The sequence below is a fragment of the Phalacrocorax carbo genome, chromosome 20 (assembly GCF_963921805.1).
Source record: "Phalacrocorax carbo chromosome 20, bPhaCar2.1, whole genome shotgun sequence".
Lineage (NCBI taxonomy): Eukaryota > Metazoa > Chordata > Aves > Suliformes > Phalacrocoracidae > Phalacrocorax > Phalacrocorax carbo.
This window is the reverse complement of record NC_087532.1, coordinates 9,489,438-9,512,613: the sequence shown is the minus strand read 5'-3', so window position 1 is coordinate 9,512,613 and position 23,176 is coordinate 9,489,438. Positions and strand designations below refer to the sequence as shown.

The 23,176-nt window shown below is 49.9% G+C and overlaps 1 protein-coding gene across 7 annotated transcripts in view; it reads right to left on the bottom strand.

Annotated features, from left to right (window-relative positions):
* The window catches only part of ZBTB40 (zinc finger and BTB domain containing 40), a 42,942-nt gene that overhangs the window by 3,136 nt on the left and 16,630 nt on the right, over positions 1-23,176 (bottom strand). For 3 of the 7 annotated variants that reach the window (XR_010375785.1, XM_064470041.1, XM_064470042.1), the window contains exons 5-17: positions 22,779-22,921; positions 17,297-17,489; positions 13,547-13,683; positions 12,900-13,089; positions 11,700-11,833; positions 10,549-10,717; positions 4,746-5,153; positions 4,069-4,275; positions 3,209-3,373; positions 2,539-2,753; positions 2,299-2,461; positions 1,885-1,971; positions 696-916 (exon numbers count right to left, since the gene is read on the bottom strand). Coding sequence is in view for 5 of the 7 variants with exons in the window: in XM_064470041.1 (XP_064326111.1) it covers positions 696-916; positions 1,885-1,971; positions 2,299-2,461; positions 2,539-2,753; positions 3,209-3,373; positions 4,069-4,275; positions 4,746-5,153; positions 10,549-10,717; positions 11,700-11,833; positions 12,900-13,089; positions 13,547-13,683; positions 17,297-17,489; positions 22,779-22,921 (2,432 nt within the window). In the remaining 2 variants the exon portion in view is untranslated. Of the gene's footprint in view, positions 1-32; positions 322-695; positions 917-1,884; positions 1,972-2,298; positions 2,462-2,538; positions 2,754-3,208; positions 3,374-4,068; positions 4,276-4,745; positions 5,154-10,548; positions 10,718-11,699; positions 11,834-12,899; positions 13,090-13,546; positions 13,684-17,296; positions 17,490-22,778; positions 22,922-23,176 lie in introns of those variants that run through there. The other 4 variants (XM_064470044.1, XM_064470043.1, XR_010375786.1 and 1 more) reach the window with 4 other exon arrangements.

Genomic DNA, 23,176 nt, shown 5'->3' with positions numbered 1-23,176 from the left:
GATGACCTGAGAGTCAGACACTTACAGCACCACCCTCCCTACAATCACTTTGCTACCCACATCTTTCCCAGCCTCAGCTCTGGTAATAACGTTTAGCTTCATGCCAGAGGTCTGCAGTTACCATGAGCACCAGTGATGTAAAAGAGAAGACAGGAGAGTAATTTAAATATTTCTTTCCACAAAATTGCTGTAATTTATCTCCACAAGCAGTCGTAGACAATAAACACTCTGTGATTATCCACTGGAGGAATGCCAGCCCATGGAATCCTGCACACTGGGCTCCCTCATCCAAGGAGCTGCTCTCCGCTGATGGCTGAGATACTGAAGAGAAAGAGTCTGGGTTCAAGCCTAGCATTTGGCCTCCAACAAAACAGCTATAATCTCATGGGGTATGTCATCTGGGTTTTAATAGCCTCTGAGGAACCAGGCACCTGTGCACCCACTGTCAGTCCCTCTTCCTTGGCTCCTGAAAACCAGGACTGAGCTGCTTCCCCTCCAGCAAGCCCACCTTGCACTAGCACAGAAACCCCAGAGCACTGTGGGCTGGGGGCTTGCATCCTGGACCCCTCTAAGAAGGGGGAATCAGGGAGCAGAAGGGGTGACAGGAGCCACAGGGTGGATTTGGGAAGAATAAGAGGGTTGGAGCAGAAGGATGGATGAACAACCACGGGGCTGCATCACAGAGCAGTGTTTACCTGCACAATCTGGGCCGTGGTGGCTTGGGAGAAGACCACCTTGGGATGCTCAGCACTGTAGTGACCCTCCAGCTCACCCTGGGAAGGGAAGAGCTCCCCACAGAGCTCACAGGTGAAGGTGTTCTCTGTCTGCTTGAAGTGTTCGGTGGTGACATGGTTCTGCAGGGCCCCTGGGAAGCGGAAGGATGCTGAGCAGTACAGGCAGCGAAATGGCTGAGAGCCTGAGGGGAGAAGTACTGCCCTGAGCCTGGGCTGCGGCGGCCAGGGCCAGCCCAAGGGCACAGGGAGCTGCAAACGGCCAGGACGTGCAGGGCTGAAACCCACCAGGGACTCAGGGCACAGCACGTGCCAGTGTCCCTTCTCCCGGCTACACCACTGTCTGTCAGTTTGCGTCTGTTCACGATTGTTTCGGCTCTAGCTCCCTGCAGCACCAGCGTTCAGAAACCAGGTTGGTGTATGACTGTAGCTGCATCTGCCCCTTCTCACAAACATCCCTTCTCCCTGATCCCTTGCACCATCCGGCACTGCTCCTTGCTGGCCTGCCTCGCACCTCCCGATTCAGCTACTGCAAACCCATTATCCACCCCAGGGGCTCTCTCCCCTCAGAGATACGTCCAGGTCTCCTTCCTCACTCTTCAGGCTGCTGTTGGCTGCCCGCTCCAACATCTCCCGATCCATCTCCGCTCCTGCTATGCCATGCACAGCCCTGGGGACCCGCCTTTCGTAGTAGTCTGGTCTGCCAGTTCACTCTGCCCTCACAGCCTTGCTTCGGCCTGCACACTTGCCAAAGGGCCCTGATGTGGTCTCCCCAAGCCCAGGTCCCTCTCTGATTTTTCTGGTGCTAAACTCCCTTTTTCTTCAGTCTCCCACTAATTCTATCCTCCACAAACCCCAACGTTCGGGGTTCAGTTCCTCATTTCTCTGTGCTCACATCTCCTCACCTTCACTTAGCACTCTTCTCTGCTGTAACAAGCAAATCCAGATCCCTCCTTGGCTCCAGTAGCTTAACAAACATGTCCCAGCCTGAACAAAACCAGTGTCTTTCCAGTTCATCCGTATTTTCCGTTTCCTCACACTCTGCTTCCTCACCACATCCATCTTCACTCTCCCACCTACAGCTTAGACATCGCTCACAGAGGAGCGGTCATTGCTCGCAAGGTTAACGTCAACAGCAGCAAATGTAACAGACCTGAGTGCCTGCACTTCACGTGGACCTGCAGGAGCGCCGGCGTGGGGAAGAGCTCCTTGCACGTCTCGCACTCGTGGAACTTCACATCTGCAAACCAAGCCAAGAACAGAAAAGTGAGCGCCCAAGGTCTTCTACAAGAGACCTTCTGGACCAGAGCTCTGTTAATATTTCAGCAACACCACACACATACAGACATGAGGAGCTTCTGGGAGATAAGGCAGGAAAAGGAGAGGCCAAGAGCCAGTGAGCTGCAAGACGCTGAGTGGAGACTTGCCAGAAGAGACTGCTACAGGATACAAAGAATCTACCACGATTTGCAGGTAAACGGGGTGCACAACCCCATCCTATCAGTTATTAGTACGCCTCTCCCAGCAGCCACCCCACGTTTTTGTTTGCTAACAAATGGGCTGTTACCTGTGTGCTCTGCCTTGACGTGCTTTCGGTGAGCAGCAGTGCTGGAGAAGGTTTTGTCACAGGAGCTGCACTGCAGGGAGGAGAACTTGGAGGAGCGGTGATTCTGAGCTGCAAAGACATCAGGGTGGTGGGTCCGGTTGTGATACCATAACCCTGACAACTGCTGCAATGATAAGGACCAAACAGTGGTTAAAGGGCAACCTCCAGCGCACGAGACTGAACTTTGCTGCAGCAGCTCACCTGGTAAGCTTTGTCACAGATGTCACAGCTGAAGGGCTTTCCTCCGACGTGGGTCACCATGTGGCGCTCCAGGAGCGACGGGGCGCTGAAGACTTTAGAGCAGGTAGGGCAGGGGTGGTAGTCCCGGGAGTGGGCTTCATGGACATGCTTGCGGTGCTCCTGCAGGGTGGCAAAGCTCATCCGGCACTTCTTGCAGTCATAGGGATCTTCGATGTCTGCGGCCCAGAAATGCAACAAGAACCACAGGGGACAAAGAAATCAAGGAAAAAAAGAAAACAAGTAAGAGGAGAATTCACAGAGGGAGGAAAGAAAAGGAAAATAAGCTTGTTGCTTCCTAGAAAAAACTAGCACTGGAGTTTTGGCTTTGAGTACCAACGTTGCTGCTCCTGCTCACCTACAGCTTCTGACGGAAGGTTCCCAGCAGCTTGCTGTTTGCTGGAAGCCAGCCCTGCCATTTTCTTTGGGATAACCCTACCCACAGCATCAAATCACTGAAGAGTCTTGCTTTTCTTGGGAGGTAAAAACCCCACCATGAGACCCAGGCAGCTTGCGGGCACCAGTAACACCTGTGCAAGCCTCTGCTGGCACGGATGGGTCTGCCATGACCCCGCAGAAGCTGTGTCTTGCAGGCTCGACTGCCCAAGTCGGGGAGGCAGCTGGCCACACTCACTGTGAAAGGTCCGGAGGTGGATGGAGAGCCCATTGGCCTGGCGAAAGCCCTTCCCACACTCCCGGCAGACGTACGGCTTGTCCCCCGTGTGAGTCCGGACATGGCGCGACAGCTCGATGGACTGGGCAAACACGGCATCGCAGTACTGGCAGGCGTACATCTTCCCTGCAGTGACAGCCAGGGTGAGAGCCTGCACCTGACAGGACAGGAGCTCTCTCTGGACTATGCCTTGTTTCAAAGGGAGATGTGAGAGACTGTAGAGTGGACAGGCTTTCCTGGGGTAGCCAGAGCACCTCAGCACAGGGTCAAAAAAGGTCCTAGAGGTGCTGGAGAAAACCACACCTGCACAAGGAGTATTAAAGTACTAAAGACCTGGAGGTACTACACACTTCTGGAGGGTCTACACGCTGGCGCGTCGTGTTCAAAATTAAGTGCCTGTCTGTGACATGCTCATGCCCTGGTAGTGGAAGGGGCTGGGTGCAGGAGCAGAAGCAGCACTGGCATAAAAATCAATGTGAAATTCAGCCAGAGGGAGATACAGGAGAAAGCAGGTTAACCAGAGGGAGGAGGACACACCGCAGGAGTCCAGATGTGAGGGGACAGAGCTACTCCCCCCCGTAATGGACAGCAAACTGCTAACTGGGCAGCTAATAGGAGAACCTGGAAAAGGGGATGGGGGGAAGGCTGAGTGGGGAACTGCAAGCAAAACCATGTCGGTGAAGGAGATCTGGGAACCGCCTGCTGCCCAGGGCTCCCCCAAAGGATGGGGAAGAGGCCAGGAGGCAGATGGAGGAACAGGGCAGGAAGGGGTGGATGGAGCAAGCCAAGGCCACAGCCAGGCTCCCGCAGGGAAGGCTCACCCTCGGCGTGCTTCTTCTTGGTGTGGTAGGCGAGGGCCGAGGCCTGCATGAAGGTCATCAGGCAGTGCTTGCACATGAAGGGCCGGTCCCCCGTGTGCAGCCGCAGGTGGTTCTTCAGCGTGGAGTTGGCCGCAAACTTGGCCCCGCACTCCTCGCAGGAGAAGGGCTTCTCATCGAAATGCTCCGTCAGCTTGTGGTACTGCATCCCTGGGGAGGCAGGCAGGCCACTGAGGTGGCATTGGTGGTACCCCGTACCAGCCCTGCCCAACCCTGCTGCAGAGGCACCGCTCCACCCAGCCCAGAGGTCCACCAGCCCACCTGCGACACTGGGGGTCCACCAGGATATCGTGAGCTGCCACAGGGAAGGCAAAGAGACTCAACTCCTCTTATTTGTCCTGCTAAACCAGCCGCAGAACTGGAACAGCTTGATTATTTTTGGAAGCTTTTAAATTTGCCAGTAGCCCCACTTTTCCTTGATGAGCCATGTGGAAAACCAATTAGGGAAGAACTAATCAGAAAGCGGTTGTGCTCAGTGGGGCAGGAGAAATGAGCTGAGCCACATTTCCCACACACAACGTTCACAGAGCTCCAGGGAGGAGGAGGAGAACATTTGAGACTAATGCTTTATTATATTGTCCAGACTTCTGTCCAAACACCCCTGCTCCCACTAACCCTACCTGAGGCATGAGCAAACTCTCGGCCACAGATGTCGCATGCCACGGGGAGCCTCTTCTTCTTCTTCTTGGCCATCCCCACCATGCCATGGACCTCCAGCTGATGCTTCTCCAGCTCCTTCTTCGTTGATTTGACCTCGCTGCACTCCTTACACTGGATTTGCTTTCCTCTGGCCACCCGACAACGTTTCATGTGCACTTTCAGGCGGCAGTAAAAGTGGAAGGTCTTGTCGCAGGCTTTGCAGACAAAACTCTTCTTGGTAGCAGTTTTTTCTTGGGGTTCCTTCGGCTCCTTGGCACTGACACCTCCCACCTTGTCCTCATCTTTGTCCAGAGCTTCAACTTGGGATTCACTGTTCACCTTCCACTTCCTGATCCCAGGCTTCTCCCCACTTCCCTCAGTCAAGAGACCTGTGGAAATAGCAATTCCTGCTTCGGTGGTGACCAGCAGGACTGGGCACCAGCCCCTCGGTCTCCCATCTCCTGAACAGGCAGTTGTCCCTGCACAGCAAGGACAGACAAACATCGGACACGCTGGCCCATCCCAACGGTGGCACATGGCTCTGCCGAAAAGCGGCTGTGGCCATGCATGGTACAATGCATTAAAGAGTGGTCCCTGAGTTTCCCCACCCACACATACCAGGGTCTGGATAGGATGGTGAGAGCCAGGGCCAGATTTTCCAAAGAGCTTCCTCCTCAAACAATAACAACTGTTGCTTCCAAGCATCTGCCTCCTGCTCAGACAGGTGAAGTTTGGGCCGTACTTAAATGTTTGAAGATCTGAGCCTCAGGTATGATACTAAGCCTGCCACTGAGAGTGGATATCCAGCCATGAATTACAAGAAATCTCAGGAACGCTTCCCAAACACAAGCTCTTTGAAAGGGAACAGATAATCTTGCTATGATACTTTTGAGTCTTCTGGTTAGGGCCCTGAGGTATTTTAAAGTGCTCATTACATTCACTTCTTACAAAGTCTAATGCTCTTCTGAGTCCCTGTAACACCGTCATCTCAAAAAGCACAAGCTGGAAGATTCACCTAGGATCTCAGTCTACAGAAGAGACCCACAGGGAACGAACGTATGGAAGAAATCAGAATACAAACAGATATATTTGGCTTCTTTGCTATAATGAGAACCATGCAACTGAGTGGCCATGGAAACCAGTGCAGACTTCTCCTTTTGCCAATGCACAGGAAATTCAGCCTGTGCTCACAAAACTTCATTTCTGCCTTCCTCACTATGGGAAGAGCTCAGCAAAGCATCTTCCCTGCACAGCACTACTGCCCCGGATTTCCAGCCACCTAGAAAGCAGATGACATATTCCAAGAGAACTGGAAATCTTGAGATGTCAGGTGCCGATCCACCGACCTGTGAACACATCAAGGGAGAAAAACGGACTGGAAGACTGGTTTCCAGTTTGTCCTGCTCTGTCAGGATGGCACCACACACCTTTCACCTCTTAAGGTCTCTTCCCACGTCCCCACAACCAACACTGTCAGAATTTCTGACCCAAGTGAAGAAGTATCCAGAAACATTGAACGTCAGAAAGAGTCATCTTGCTGGGCAGGGTGAATGTGGATGAAGATGTAAGCGCTAAGGAAACCAGGACTGGAAATGACTAGAAGAAGGGCCATGGCAGCAGGGGTATAAGCTGAGTCAGATGAAGTCAAGAGGAGTTTTGCCATGGACCCCAGTGCACCGAGAGCTGGCTCATGGTCCTCCTGCTCTTATGCCTGTGAAGATGCTGTTCAGGATTACAAACCTTTATCCTAGACAACAGCACAAGACTGCAGTGGTAGGGGGAGCTCTCAACTTCAGTCCACCTTCAGGAGGAAATGCATAAAGGGGCTCCAGGAACAACTGTCCATCCTCAGGGGGATGCTACTACCTCCAGAGAACAGTTTTGAAACAAAGCTGAAGCAGCTCACATGAAATCAATGGCTAGGTACCCACACCCTGCAGTCCTGTGTCAGCGAAATACATACATCCTGGATGGCAGGAGAAACCTTGCCTCATGATGGAATACACCCTCAAAAGGCTTTCAAAGTCTGGCTACCATGAGACAGGAGAACAGGAGACATGCTAAACTGCACTATGCAAAGCTGATGTGACGGTAAGATCAGGTGTCAGGTTGTTGAACTTGCAGGTTTCTTTAACTTCCAGGCTGCTGCCTGAAGAGGAGAGGGGACACGTGGCACTGCTACAGCAGGACAGCAATTCCTTTTTGCTTGGCAGCCAGGGCGTCTCCCAGAACCTCTCCTATGGGTGAAGACAACGTTTTATACCTCATTAGAGCAGTGTCAAGTAACAGGTGTTACCCAGACACCTTCCACCCTAGGAGATGCAGGAAGCTTAGAGGTGAACCCGAGTGCTCTCGTGAGAAACGAGCAGACTGGAGAAGTGATTGCACATCAAGTCTGAGGGGCAGGAGCTTAGCATGCCTTAGCCATGCCCCTGGCTGAGCCTCCTGGGAGCTGACAGAGCCTGAGGGTAAACATACACCAGAAAGGCCCAGACATGAATGCCTGACTGCGGGGTCCTCTGGGACTCTGGTCTTCGCACCACTTTCCAGTCTCTGGTGGCAAAGACATTCAGCACTGGAAGAAAAGCCCTGCTGGTAGTTACGGTGTATTTCATACAGAGTTCTCTTTCTCTTTTGTAAGTGGTCTGCAGAGTCTGTAATCCTGGTGGCTGCTCTGCCCTCCCTGCAATTCATGACAGATATTAGACTCTGGGAGCAGAAGATCTCTTGGTCTATGACCACCCCACCTCTCACTTCTTCAGCTTAAGCTGGAAGAGAATTCCACCTACCCCTTCGCATCTCGAAGGTCACTCCAATAGCTGCTAACACACATGGTGGTTTCTAATGCAGAATCTTCACAGGGGACAATGGCATTTTGCCTGCATACCCTACAGTTTAACAATTCCAGGGGCTGACTCAGGCCTAAGTTAGATGTTATCTGTCTTTTTTAAACACAAGACTATGCAGAGGAAAAGCCTTTTTGCTGGAGCTCTTGACATATTTCTGAGATCTGAAAGTGAGGCATATCTTGACAAACATGATCTCCCAAGAAGTGACTGTACAGAGACCTGGAAAGCAGCTGGCTAAAGCTGAGGTTATGGAGCTGGCTGGAAGAGCCAAACCTCGTCCTTGCAAGCACTAGCTGCCAACAGTGAAAGTGCTCTGACTACAGAAGGGACCCAAGGAGAAGCCAACAGATTTCGCATTGTATCTCCAGCAAAGAAACCAACCCATTACTTTGATGATGCTGAGCGTGGTTGGGGATGGACGCAGTTTCCTCCACAGGGATGCCTGGTGCTTTCCAAGTGTTTCAGCTCACCTAAATTAAGTATCAGAATATTTTTTTCCCCAGTAGAGATGTAGAAACTGTTGCTTTCAAGTGGAAATGCAAACTGTACGCATCTCCATGCAGCACATATGTTGTTCAGAAATGTAAGATCTCCTCTGTTTCAAGAGGAAGCTCACATCCCTCAAACATGAGGCCGGCAGTTATCACTCACATCTCATGCCAAGAGCCACATGGTTATTGATCCATAAAGCCACCTGCAACATACAGGGCTGGTAAGCAGTGATATCAGAGCTGAGGAGACTGGCCTGGAAATTAAGATATGGAAGTGCAGTGTAAAGATCTGTAGAATGCCGCAAAGGAGCTGGTAACTGGCAATCCTCCTCTGAACATTTCATACAGAATATATGTTTTTGCCAAGTGAATACCGTTTTTCCAGGGCTCTTGTTTTTGATGTTGCTTCTTGCTTCATTTTGTCTCGAGCTTGGCTTGAAGCCTTGCAAAGACACTTAGTAACAGCAGTCTGCTCTCTGATATTGGTGCCAGAGAAGCAGGCATCTGCCAGAGCAATCTAGCTGGCTCCCCAGGTCCCTCGCTGGTAAGCGCTGTGAGGTGTCCAGGAGCTAAGGTGGGCTGCACGTTCACAGGCACAGGAAATTTTTGTTGGCTCACTTCTTCCAGAGCCACCAGGGCACCAGCCCTGGCACACCCCACGGTCAGAGAGGGTCAAGGGGAGTGGGGCGAGTGCATGCAGCGTCAGGAGACAGAGAAGGAATGGCAGACAAGAAGGAATCACCTTTTCTCTGGAAACCCTCATCAGAGCCATGACCAGGTGAAAAAGCCAACTGGACTGGTGGCAGATCTTGCCTGAGTTAGAAGAGAGGACCTAGATCTGAGCTGGGCATGAATAGCAGACCTACAATCGAGGACACTAAGGCCACTGAGTCAGGAAGCAGGAACAGAGCGTGTGCGATCATCCTCTGAGCCCTACGGCTACAGCAGTAATCCAGGTCCTCGGCGGCTTCTACACACACACCGCTCCCAGTCACCCAGTCCCATCTGCCGCCCCAACAACACTCCCTCGCTGCACGAGAACAAACCCAGGGTACAGAGTGACAAGGGGCAATGCCATCCTCTGCCCCTTCCCAGCACGCGGGGAACACTGGCTTCGCCTCCCACTGTCAAACACGAAACGATGGCAAGTGCCAATGCCATGAGCTTGTGTTCATTCATAAAGACCAATCATGGCCCTCACCCAATTTTTAGACAAAGCAATTAAACCTTCTACCCCTAAAAAAAAGACAAGACGTTGATAACAAGCTGCTTACTCTAACCCCCTAGCAATATGCTCGTATTTCCACACTGCACCTAAGCTAAGCAGCTCTGGCACCACCAGTAAATAGGGATGGATTGAGCTGAACCAGCACCTGTGCTTGGATAAAAATCACACTGTGTACATCCCAGTGGACTCTGCAGCCCAAAGAATCTGGATGCACTGGGAAACACGATGCTATAAAAAAAGTACGTGAGCAAACAGAATAAGTCAGTCACATTTGCATCCTTTTCAAGAGAATGCAAACCTGCAGTTAGCTTCCTGGCCCTCTGTTATCTTTTTCATTAAAGCACCAAATTCTGTTAAGCATTATTCCTTCAAATGACGGATGCAGAGATACAATTCGGCTCAGCTGGGAAGCATCCCGCAGCTCAGGGCAGGGTCTCACACATGGTTATTGCTATGCATTTGTTTCTGGAATTCACCAAATTGCTATCTGCATATGTTTTGTTCATACCTTTGCCAAGCTACTATCGTATGTAACATCCCGCTACTGCTGCGGAACCTTCCCAGGGGATCATTTGCTCTGTAAAGCATATACATAGCAAGACCAAATTAAGGCACTACAAGAAAATTAACTCAGAGAGTAGTCTGGGACTACAAACTGCACCATGATGGTCATCTTCGCGCAAGACGTGCGCTCCGATGCGACCTTCCTGCAGTCAGCTTGTGAAGTATCCACACATACACGTATAAAGTCAAGGGACTGTAACACAAGTCCAAATTCATACAGATCCAACAGTACAGGAAGAGTCAAAGAAATCCCATAGCTTAAGGATAACAATTCTGAAAAATAAGCTAATCTAGATACAAATTGCATAACTAAGCTGCTTAAATGCATCCAGAGCAAGGGCTGGGGTGGAGAAACGCAAACACAGTTAAGGAGTACCAGCATGGGGTCAGTTACAGTCTCTACAACCCTCGTAACAGACAAAACTTTCATACGGTGCATTTTACCAGCAGGAGAAACGCACGCTCCAGCGCCTGGATCCAGAGGTCACCCCTGCGAATCCTCCTGCAAGTACAACCCCGACATCTGGCCGGGGGTAGTTCTGTGAAATGACCTCAGGCCACCCGGACACCGAGGTCCACTACCAGGCCGCCAAAGACTCCCACAGCTGTGTGTAAAATATCACAGAAGGATGAAAGCCTGTGCTTTTCTTACCCACGTGCCCCAGCTCCTGCATCACTGGCTGCAGGCCCGGGAAGGACTCATGGACATTGCACAGCAGCTGACAGATCTTGATGGCTGCGACAGACTTCTCCTGGGCTGTGCTCAGAGCTGCTTTCAAGGAGGCCTCTGAACTTTCCTTCTGAGCAGAAATACTCAGTAGCTGGAGAGGTAAGAAGAAAACATCACATCACAGAAGTTTTGGGCTGTGAAAGGTCAGGACGGTCTCGGAGTGAGGGCACATTCTCTTTGCTTCACCTCTACTGCTGGGAACCTGCTTTGAGAAACCAGAAAAAAAAAAAAAAATCCCTTTCCCATGTCTTTGCCCCTCCACTGATGTATGTGCATGAGCTGAGAGAATTTCAGGATTAAAAAAAAAGTTACAACAAATTAAATTCAATTCTCAGACTTTGTTTTGGTATGAGCTCTCTTAAAACTACCTTTCCACTGAAAGAGCAGTTCCTCAATGCCTTACAGCATTACAAGCTTACCTAACTCATAAACCTGGGTTTCCTACAGAACTGTCTCTGGGCTTTTCTCTCCCTTCCAAACCCAAACCTGCTTCAGCCAGCCACTGCAAGGAGAACCAAGGCGAGGACCTCTGCGTGCCCACACATACCCCACCCTTTGAGATGTCCAACAGCAGCTAACCAGAGCAGGAATAAGCAACCACAGCCTGCTTAGTGGAAAAGGCCAGCTTGTTACTAACACAGTCGATTTTCCTTGTCAAAGGGAAAACAGGCAAGGCACCCTGGGACACTAGACAGTTCTGGCACCCTTAATGCATTTTCTGGGAGCCTTTCATTCTCATGTGTCCTGGAACAGCCAATTCAAATGTAAAACCACTCCCTGGCAGCTCTGCTTTCTCTATGCCTTCAGCACCCTTGCAGAGCTGAAACAGTTTTGCTGTGTTTGAATACCAACATTTTCACTGAGAATCTCACCGGTAATTTCTTTTACCTAAAAACTGCTGCAGAATTTATATAAAACACCCACCAAACTCTCACTTCAGAGAGGAGCACCTCCACCTTTGGATGGCTTCCCCAACCTAAGTAACATGCCTTGATTTCAGTGCACGTAGGACCTGCCCACCCTGTGAGCCCTGAACCATACCGTCTCCGAGAGCATCCAGCATCCCCTCATACCTCTTTTACTGCTTCTGTGAGTCCTGCCTCCCCCGGAGCCAAGCCCTCCTGGCCCGCTCTCTGCTGGATGGCCTCCGAGATCAGCTTGCTGTGCCGCAGGATGATCTCAATGGCTGTGCTCTTGCTGGTGGCCACTGAAGATGAAAATAAAAAATAAAGGTATTTAAAACACAAACCCTAAGGAGAACCCGAAGGCCTTAACTTCGCTTAGCTTTGTCCAGCCCACTCCTGAAGCTGAGCTGTTAACAGCAGGAGTGACTTCTTTAGGGCATAGGACAGCGAACAACTGCAGGCAAGGTGTGGTTATACTAATTGCAGCACTGACATCCAGCACAAAACCCTAGCAAACCTCACTTCTCACTGCTTGTCCAACTTTGGGTGAGAAAATCAGGTTGTCCAAAGCACACTGCTGAAAGAGACACTGACAACCGCAAAAGGCAGGCATGATTCTCCCAAGACACAGGATTTCTTCTCTCCCCCAACTACAGACATCCCATTCTGCCTCTTGCAGGGAAACAGGCATTTCTAAGCAAAATTTGCCTCATCTAAGGACAGCCACATAAAAAGCAGCGGGATGCATCATGTGCCAGAAGTGCTGGTTTCTCCAGGCTGAGCACAGAGGGGATGGATAAGAGGAGTTTGGATAGAGGCAGCCACACCACAGGCATCTGACTGCAGGCAGGTGAACCCCAGCTTTGTACCCACAAGGCCAACACACAGAGCTGGCCTCTGTACAGCCAACCTCTCCTGCCCCACAAGGCCACCAACCCGAGCGCTCGCATGAGATTTTGGCAACGATTTTGTGGGGAAAAGCAGAGTTCAGGTTTTGAAGTAGAAGAACTCAAAGCCAGAGGCCAAGGCTCTGGGGAGGACACGGTGATGGCTGCACACAGACCTCCAATGAAACCTGTGCTTTCAGTCCAAAGGGCCTCCACCTGGTTATAAGCACAGGATGATGACCAGCTCTCAAAAGGTTTGCTCGTTACAAAACCTGAAGGCACAGAGCCACAAGCAAAGCAGCCACACTAGCGGACAGATGTGCTTTTCTAACCAATCCACTGTTTAACCAACAACATGGGTGTTGAGACTCCTTGGGAGAAAAGAGGTTCTTCCCCGGGGAGAGGGCGAAGAGTTAGAAAGCAGCTCCTGCCAGCAGCGGGAGAAGCTCAGGGAGAGCATGGGGAACACCAAGGCCGTTACCTGCTTGGAAGAAAAACTCTGCTCCAGGCTGTTTCCGGATCTCCTCCATGAGCAGGTTTAGCGGTGCAGGCTCCTGCACAGCCAGCAGCAGCTGCCAAACAGCAGAGACCGACAGAGACTGCTCCTCCAGCGCCGCTGACACAAGGGAGGCGAAACCGCCAGCCTCACGCTTCACAACCTGCTCCATCGCCTTGGAAAGACCCACAGTGAGGCACTAAGAAGGGACCCTGTCACATCTGCCCTGCATCATGCTTAGCCATGACCATTGCTCGCCCCAGACCCAGCCTTCCCCTACTTCTACCCTGCTGAAGACCTGGCTCATGGTGCAACCCAAGCAGTGACTGCTTTGAAGCCCAGACCTTCACCTAAACATGAGCCATTTCCTCGACTCACTCCGAAGTTCAGCATCTCCCAGTGCCCAAATCAGCCACTCTAACTTGCCAGCCTTCAGCTTCATACACGTCACCTGCTTCACTCCCACTATGGGATGCTAAGGAATCATTAAACCGAATACTGCTGGAGGACGGCCCCAAACCAAGCCAGGACAGGTAGTAAATCAAGTCCTCAGGGCTTGACAGGGATCCCAGATGGGGATTAAAGCTCAGCATCTGCTTGCACGTGTCCGTCTCAGCAGGAGCCAGGCTTACCTCTCTCTCAGCAGGAGCCAGGCTCTGTGCAGCAGAGATGCCCTGCAGCAGTGTCTGGGTGTCTGTGAGGAGCTCCACTAAGTCTTCTCGGTATCGTCTCAACAGTTTGGCTCCATAATCCTCTGGGCTCCATTTGGCTGAATGCAAGTGAATGAAAATAAGAACAGCTCAGCTTGCAGCACCTTCCCAAAGGGCTTCAGAGCTAGGGGGGACTGAAAAGGCCAAGGCAGCCAGTTCTCACTGGGTCACTAACACTCAGGACACTTGGATTCACCTTCAAGCAGAGGATGTACATGACAAATCAAAACTTCTCCAAATCAAAGACAACACAGAACACCCTCTGCTCATCTGTGCCTACAGAAACAGATCTCTGGCACCCAGATGCCTCCTAAGCCCCAGTCCTGGTCTAAGCCCAGACGAAGAAAGTCTCAGTTTTCAGCCACATTCAGCAGGTAAACATGGGGCCTTGTCTGTGAAGACACCACCTTGAGACGTTCAGCAGCCTCTTCTGGAATCAAGGAGGCCCCATTCCTGACTCCTAACTGTAGTTTCATTGAAAGAGGTCTGTAAGTGAGAGTCTTTGATCCACTCCACCACGAAGGAGCTCTGCAACACGCTGTCTCAGCAGCATATAACTGCCAAACACACTAACATCTTACAAACACCCAGATGGTCCAAGGAAATCAAGAACTGAGCAGGCTGAGTTGTCTTTGGTGAAAAGGTTAAGGGAACACAAACCAGACTTGCGATTGCAATGCAGTAGTAACCCCCTCTTCTCTCCCTTAGAGCAAAAACCAAATGCAACTTTAACCTCATTCCTTCCTCCTCCCGTATCTAATTCTGAGCTGGGTCTGCTGAGGTGTGCCCTGATGAATCTGAGAAACGATGACCCCGGAGTAACACCGCAACCCTTTAGAGACACCCCAGTATCAGGACACAATGGACTTAAGAAAGAGCATCAGTGTTTATTCAGGATAATGAAGAGTCTTGGACAAAATATACTGTGTACTGAAAGCAATATATGACTGTACTTGCTGCCAGATGAGTTGACAAATAAAACTGGAAATTGCCAAATAGATGAATCCAAAAAAGACTTTTTTCACTGTTGGTGTTATTAAATTGGAGAAGATCAAGAGTTATACTTCTGTAGGAGAAACCAAAACAAAAACTACGGTTCATCCAAGACATCTGTCCGTGTTTTTTGTTTGTATGCTTAGGTCTTTTAACCATTTTCATTCAGTACCAAACAGAACAATCTAGCACAGCACTACCTGGGAGAAAAGCAGCTAAATACACACAGCTTGGTGAAAAGGAAATACACCTCTGGGACCCAGAAGACACCCAGCGTGGGTGAGAAGAGAAAGCTCTCCAGGATGACGGAGGCAGAAACGGCAGGCTGTGGGATTAATCGGTTGAAGATTTCTGAGCTAATATGAAAAACTCCCTGGGCAAAGACTTCTTGGAGACACGCGTCTACTCCCCAGCAACGCTAAGGGAACGTCATCAAGCTCCGCGGGGTTTAGGTATAACTTGGATGTGCTTCACATGGATCAGGGGATGGCTTACAAATAAAAGTATTTTCCCCTTTCTCCCATTGGAATATTTCTGATTTTATTATACATGTGAGCTACGAATGTCCCCCTCAGTTCTGCTGCCAGGTGAGCTCCATAACCAGAGCGTGCCCTGCACCACTGCACAAGACATTCTCCAGTCTGTTAGCAGGGCAGCGCGGGACATCAAAGGCTGCCGTCAGTGGCTCAAATCATTCCCTCCCTCTTCATTTCCACTATAAGAAATATTTGTGCTTCTGTTTGTTCAAGCTGCAATTTGAGGAGATTCAGCTCTATGTAATTAAGGAATGCTCCTCCTTGGAATGGGTATTACCACTGGATAATTAACCATGTTGGGAGTCTGGTGTTTCAAGAAAGCAATCATGCTTAACAAATGACAAAGCAAGCTGCCTGTCGGGAATGTTTGCTACAGAGGAAATTATCAGCATTATGAGCGCAGTTTTGCTTTCTATTAAACATTCATTTACATTTCACTGCATGTTAATTTAGTTTTTAATTTTTAAGTGACTTCAGATCCGGTGAAATTTGCCTCTCTATCCAAATCAGAGGGGTGTGCCTAAACCCCTCAAACTCGGAAGGCTGTCCCACCAGTTGGAAGATGAGGGCTCACAAGTCCCTGAACCACGATAGGCAGGCAATAAAGAATAAAACCCACAAAAACAGAAGGAAGGAGGGGACTAGCTGTCCAAAGTAAGGATGTCTAATGGGACACTAAGTGTGAGACTCCCATCAGTGCACTATGCTCCACAGAGGAGACCGCAAGTCCATGACCGTGACGTGCAGAAACACCACCTGGATTTAGGAGAGGAGCTAAATCAACTAAACCAACCGAATTTTCCTACAATCTCTCAATAACAAGGAATTCACAAAGACAGTAGCCAGGGAAGACATTGCCTGTATTTAATGACCATACATCTATGACTTTGGGGAAGTTCTAGGTATTTGCTTTCAAAGCCAGCAAGTACCACGAGTCAAGTCACCTATAGACCAGCTGTTAAAGACATCTTCACCTATGAAACATTTATTATGTGAAAATCGTTGTATTTATTATGGAGACACATGCTGCTGCTTTTAAGTGACTCAAAACTAAGCAGTAATTTGGCGCTGCAGGGAACAGTTCTCCTGTTTTCCAGATATGACATCATAGTTTCTACCCTATCAGTGTCAAACTCAAGGAAGGAGCCCAACAGGCTTCTGCCTAACACTGCTCATTTCATTGAAAAGAAGGGGCCTTCTTGCTGGAGCGTCCTCCCACCCTAGTGCTCCCAGGCCATTTTTGTTTGTATGAAGTGGCCATCCCATTCCTCTACATGAAAGTAAGATTGTAAGAGCACGCTGAAGTCCAGACAAGCACCCAAAATTCCTGGCAAATCACAGAATCACAGAATGGCAGGGGCTGGAAGGGCCCTCTGGAGCTCACCCCGTCCCACCCCCCGCTGGAGCAGGCACCCCCAGAGCAGGGGCACAGGGCCGCGTCCAGGCGGGGGGTGAATGTCTCCAGGGAAGGGACCCCACAGCCTCTCTGGGCAGCCTGTGCCCCTGCTCTGGCACCCGCACAGGGAAGGGGTTTGTCCTCATGTTCAGGGGGAACTGCCCGTGTTCCAGCTTGTGCCCGTGGCCCCTTGGCCTGGCGTTGGGCACCGCTGAAAAGAGCCCGGCCCCATCCCCCTGACACCCACCCTTCAGATATTTATAGGTATTGATGAGACCCCCCTCAGCCTTCTCTTCTCCAGGCTGAACAAGCCCAGGTCTCTCAGCCTTTCCTCACAAGGGAGATGCTCCAGGCCCCTGAGCATCTCCGTAGCTCTCTGCTGGACTTGCTCAAGCAGTTCCCTGTCCTTCCTGAACTGGGGGGCCCAGAACTGGACGCAGCACCCCAGACGTGGCCTCACTAGGGCAGAGCAGAGGGGGAGGAGAACCTCCCTCGCCCTGCTGCCCACGCTCCTTTCCATGCCCCCCAGGGCACCGCTGGCCCCCTTGGCCCCAAGGGCCCGGTGCTGGCTCAGGGTCCCCTCGCTGCCCCCCAGCACCCCCAGGGCCTCTCAGCAGAGCCGCTCTCCAGCAGGTCCCCCCCAGCCTGTGCTGGTGCGGGGGGCTGTTCCTCCCCAGGGGCAGGACCCTGCACTTGCGGAACTCCCTGGACTGAGCCCCCAGGCTCTGAAGTTTAGTGTACCCATACCTTTGCCATCAGAGACATTCGCTGTTGTCATCAAGTTGTCTAGCAGAAGGTGGAGACCAGGGAATGATGCTTTCACAGCCCCCAGAAGTTTGACCAAACTTTCTGCTTTCAGGGTTTTCTCTTCATCCACCTTCCTGAGCAGATTGTCCATGGCTTCTCTCTGAGAGCTGCTTTCACAGCAATCCAAAACCACCTGCAACACAGAAACAGCCAAGAACCTGTTTGTAAGAGCCTCCTACAGACTCCTGGATAGGAAGAGAGATCAGAGAAACAGTAAGAGTATCACAGTGCACAGTACTGCAATAAATCCATATTCACTGCTTCCACTAATTAGATTAACTGGGAGATGTTACAGGATGCTAGTTACAGGAGCAGCTAAACACGTCCCAGGTATATCTGATGTGTCACCTTGAAAACTACCCTGGTGGGTTCTTCCACCAAGTCTAGCTCTTGGAAGTGGCTGACAAGCGAAAAAAAACCATTTTTTTCAAAGGAAACAACAAGAACAACAACAAAAGAGACTTACAGACAGGATTCAAGAGAATATTTCATTTAGTATTTTTAGCAAATACATTTTAAATTGCCAGTCTCTTTCTCCTTGTCTCCCCCATTTTTCTGCTTGTCATTGAAAGACAGGGATGGAGAGGGGAAAAAAATACTCTTGTTATTTAAATAAGCATCCTATTAATTGAATGATTATTTCTATGACGAGGCCACATGAGACATCCCTTATGTGAGATGCAATCACTGTAGCTTGGAAAAGCTCTAGTATGCCCGTATAATACCTACAAGGCTCCTACAAGGGAAAGCCAGATGACAAATAGAGGTTGGCCTTCTCTCTGCAAACACTGCATTCCTAAGCATTTGAAATGTAGGACTGGCAGAAATTCCGTAGGGCACCAGCCCAGTCCCCGCTGTCATAAGCACTCCACTACACGGTCCCATTAATAAAATTATTAAGCTCTGTCCTAAAACTAGTTACGATTTTGCTCCCTTTCCCCCGGTTGGAGAGCTCTTCTACAGTCTCATTCCCCTGTTGATTCTTCTAATTTTCTGCTTAAATTTATTCATGGCCAGTGTATACCCATTTGTGCATGTGCCAACGTTATCTTTTAGCTTAAAAATCTCTTCTAAACTCTCTGAGGTGTTTACCCTACCCTTTCTCTCCAATTTCTTTATAAGAGCACGATCATATTCCCTCTCAGTCTTCATTTCTCTGTCTAAATAAGCAGCTCCTCTTGTAAAACAGCTTCCCCGCTCCCCTGATCCTACGACTGCAGATCTCTCTCTGCTTCAACACAAATTCATCTTTTTTGAACAAGACTGGAACTGCACAGAGAAATTTCAGACGATGTCTTAACTCTTAGTTCTCGTTGCTGCATCTAAATGCATGCCCTTCGCTTTATACTACCACGTCATTCGATTCTCACTACTTAGTTCTCCAGCGTGTAGTTCTTTTCCCTCTTGCAGATCCTCCTCTGTGCAGACAAAAGATCCCAGTTTTGCTCATCAGCAAGTTTTGCTAAGCATGCTTTGATATTTTTGTGTCAATAATATTAGTGTTAATATTAAGTAAGTGCCAAGAATCCCACTGGTAACCTTGCTCCAACCCACCAGTGCTGCCTTCAGCACAATCTGTAGTCATCTCCCGATAAGATACATCCTTTTTTAATATCACTGCTTCCTCTAGTTTAACAGTTTCCTCACATGAAATTCAAATGCTTTGCTCAAGTCTAGATCGAGGCAGAAAAACCCATTTTTATCTCATCATATAAAGATTCCAGGTCAGGCAGAAACAATTTACTTGAACACCCTTTGCTGCATTTTAATCCCATTTTTTTTTGCTTACAGACAGTGCTTCAGCAACGTGCACCCTCCAGCCTGTCCCAACACACATTCCTGTGCACTCAGAGACGGCTTCCTGCATCACTGCTTCCCTCTCCCGCATGTCTGTCCTGGTCAGCAATTGTAGGGACACTCTCAACCTGAAAAATACAGCAATAAACCTTGCTGTCACTCTCACAGCCACATGTGTCAGCTCCTCCAGTCTGCCGGGGGATGCCCTTTGAGTTGTGGGTTCACTTCAGCTGCAGGAAATTCCTGTTTCCGCGTCTCTCCTGGGCTTGTCCCTAGGCTCAGCCATGAGTTTGAGGGTCATCTCTTCTCATTATTCTTTTCCTTTACTTGATCAGACAAACGTTTGCTGCTTGCCTCAATATAGGCTGTGATGCCCAGCAGCCTGACGTACCACAGGACTCTCTTCATACCTCTGAAGTACCTTGCTTTGCCTGTCGGACATTTCAGCCATTCCTTGCAGGTCTTAATACTCTTCCTCAAGTTATTCATTCACTCAGGTCTGTAACCTGTCATACGAATTCTCTCTCATTCAGGATGCAAACTTCAGACAGTTTTCCTACCTTTAACATAAAAGAAACTAATCCAACAGCTCCTCCCACGCTCTTAGGAGCAGCTGATCTCATTAACTAGTTTCTCTCATTTCTAAAAATCTGTCCTTTTATAGCCAAAACTCTGTTAATGAACCTGTTGACATATCCTCCCATCTAATTCATGCTGAGCTGACTCTGGATCACTCAGTCTGAAGTCCTCTTTTAAGAGAACACAGAAAGGGGTACAAGAGCAGCATCCTTTGGGGGAGCTCAAGCTGTAACCTACCGCTGCTCCCAGGCAAGCGTCGACAGGTGCAGAAGTGATGTCCCTGCAGTGGGAGATGCAGCACTGGCATTTTGAGACTCATTTTGACAACACTGGGTGAGACAGTCGGAAAACATCCCCCCGTTCCGCTTGCAGTGGGACTTCTCCATCCCCCAGCCCGTCCAGATAAGACCGCTCCTGCAACGGCCAGTAACCCTGCCTGTGTGGCTGCTGCTACCTGTCCTAGCTCTGAAGCAGCTTCGTTTGAGCATCAAGCTGTGTAGGCCCTGAAGCTGAAGGGAAGGGAAAGCACATAGCTCACAATAACCAAGACTCTTCTACAAGACAGCCTGGACAGAAGGAAAGGACAGACGTTTCTACCAGCTACTCTGATGCTCCAGAGTACTGTGGACCGGTCGCTCTGAGCTCCACAACGACCTAAGCCACGGGACACCACACGTGAGAGGTTACCTGCCCTCCTTTGTATCCACCAAGTTTATTTCTTTTAAGTGATAATCTGCATCCAAGCCATCGCCCAGAACCTCCACCCTATCGCCCCACATTACACTGATAAACCTCAAAGAAATAGAAACACTAGGTAAAAAGTTCCTCTGAAACACAGGGATTTACAAAGAGGCTTCACAACACATCGCATACGGGTTTTCGAGCAAAGAAAACCAGACTTGCTCCACGCATAGCTCGGACCAGGCACAGAAAGAATCCAGTTACCTAGAAAAAAGGCTGTTACACATAAAACTCGTGCTTGTGTAGCTAATGAGGCAGTGACTGTGAGAAGAAAAAGGAAAGCCTCATCTTTATGAGCCCTCTGAGAACTAGATCCTACCTCTGCCAACCCAGAGCTCTTGTGCGATGCTGGATGAATCAGGTGAGATGAAACCTTCAGAGGTGGCTGCTAATTCCACGTTCATTTTCCCAGTACTGCGCCTGAGATACCAGAAATCTCAACTGCACATATGCCACAGGGCCACTATTTTAATCAATTTAACTTCTGAAATAATGAAGCACTTCTCCACTTGTCTGGAGGCAAAAAAAAAGTTAACAAATAAACCAAGCCTGAAAAACAACAAAAAAAGGGAAGCCTCCCCCAAGGTCCATCTACACTTGGCAATTTCCACCTTATTTTCCTGTGCCACAGCAGGGAAGGAGCAACGCACCCAGCCTCACCGGAGTGCTCCCCAAATACATTTGTTATTTTCTGGGAACCTGGGGGCTAAAACAAAAGCACAAAGGAACCCCATAGAGAAGAGAAGGATTTTGTATTCAGAGCAGGGTTTGGAGGCTCTGCAGCAAATGGAGCATAGAGTGACTGAAGAGGATAACAAGAAATACCAAATAACACTACCCCTTCACCAAACAAGGCAGGAGTCCCATAGTATATGATGATGCAATTAAAGGCTGGATCCTGTGCCCGAGGGGCAGGATTATGACAGCAGAATGGTTTTGGTTTGTGGTTGATTTGTTTGGGTTTTTTTCAACAGGAAGGAAGATAAAAATGGCTGCACTTCATGAAGACAAAAAGAAGAATGCAGGGAAAAAGTGCAGCCTTCAAAAGAAAGGCCGCACTGCAACATGAACAGGCATATATGAAAAATCCTGATCTCCCCACTGCTGATGCAGCTCTCCCGGCTAGGAGTTCAGCTCCAGGCTCCCCTGTGCGGGTCCTTGCTGACAGCCACAACACCCGCAGCAGATGCCGAGTCCCTCGCTGCGTTCGCTTCTCGCTCTCTCCGCTCACATCCCCGTTCCAGGCTCAGCCACGTCACATTCGGAGGGGAGAATTCATCAGCCGCCAGTCCCACCCTAGCCCGTGAGGACAAGGTGTCTGTTGGCAGCACCTCCCCAGGCCCTCCTGCACCGAGCTGCGCCCGTACCGAGGGGTGCTCTGCTTGGTCAGGGGCTGCGTGCAAGTGGGGAAGACACGACTGAGGGACTTTTGAGACGGGCAGAGGTTCTCAGCCCACCTGTCATGGCTCTGGTCAGGCTCACTCAGAAAGCAGACATCATTCATGCCACTGAGCACAACAGTGCTTCCACTAGCTATAATCCTGCGTCAGGGGAACTAACTGATGTGACAAACTAGGACAGGAGGTCTGCAAGCTGTGTACTGAGCGCCGCATGCTGGGGCACACCCTGCGAGTTTCAGCTGCACAGGCAGGGCATAGCCAGCTCCCCCCAAAACACAAAGGAAAGCAGGTTATACAAAATATTTTGTCCTTTTTGGCTTCTGTAAATCAGCATAAATAATGCAATTGCTTACAGGAAAGCAACATTCCTCCCCATCAACTGCTGCATTCAACACATCAAAAACAAAAAACCCAAACAGTGGATGTGATACTCTTGCAGGCAACTGCATATACAAGAGTTAAAGCTGGGAAAATTAGCTGAAAGGTAAACTGATGACCACATACAGAAGGACATAACTGGCAAGCAGGCAGCACAGTGGTTCTGCTGAAACTCCACTACAGAGCCTTCTCCAGGCTCACAGAAAGGCATTTTCAGGGCCTAGGAGGAGTACCAGGCACCTCCTCTGCCCCAGGCTCTGCTTGCAGGGGCAGTCTAACACTGCACCAGGCAGTGTCCATCCCAGACTTGAGGTTGCCTTTGCTGCTGAGCTTTCAGTGTTCCCACAGTTCAGCACAGAAGGACCTGAAACAACACCCACGTGCAGTCTGTGCTGCGCAAAAGGGAGGTGAAATTGCCAGGCGAGGCCAGCACATCACTTGGCAAACCACGCAGTAAGACGTTGCCTTGCAGACACACACACACCCCGCCTCACCCACAGAATTCTCCTTATTTCAGATTTTTTTACCCGCTTCTCCGAGGCAGTCAGGAATCCCTCTTCTGCTGCCTCCAGGAACTCTACAATGGGGCTCAGCTGTGTCACGCTCTGGATCAGCTCCTCCCTGTGTCCCAGCAAGCGAGCGGTCAGCGTCTCTCCCTCGTCTGTGCTCTCTGGGGGGAAAAGGATTCAGAAACACAAGAGAAGAAACAAGTCAGTCTGAAGGAACTGACAGGCTCCTGAAGCGAGTAAGACTCTGTGAAAGATCTAAGTGAATAGCAAAGCTCATCCCAAGCACAGGCAGCAGAGGAAAACCACTTTACTATTCTCTTTAAACTCTATGAAAGGAAAACGTCTCATTTATCTAACAGAGCACAAAGCCATAAAGCAAGCTGGAGGTTAACGCCAGGTTTGCAAGGCCAGTGCTT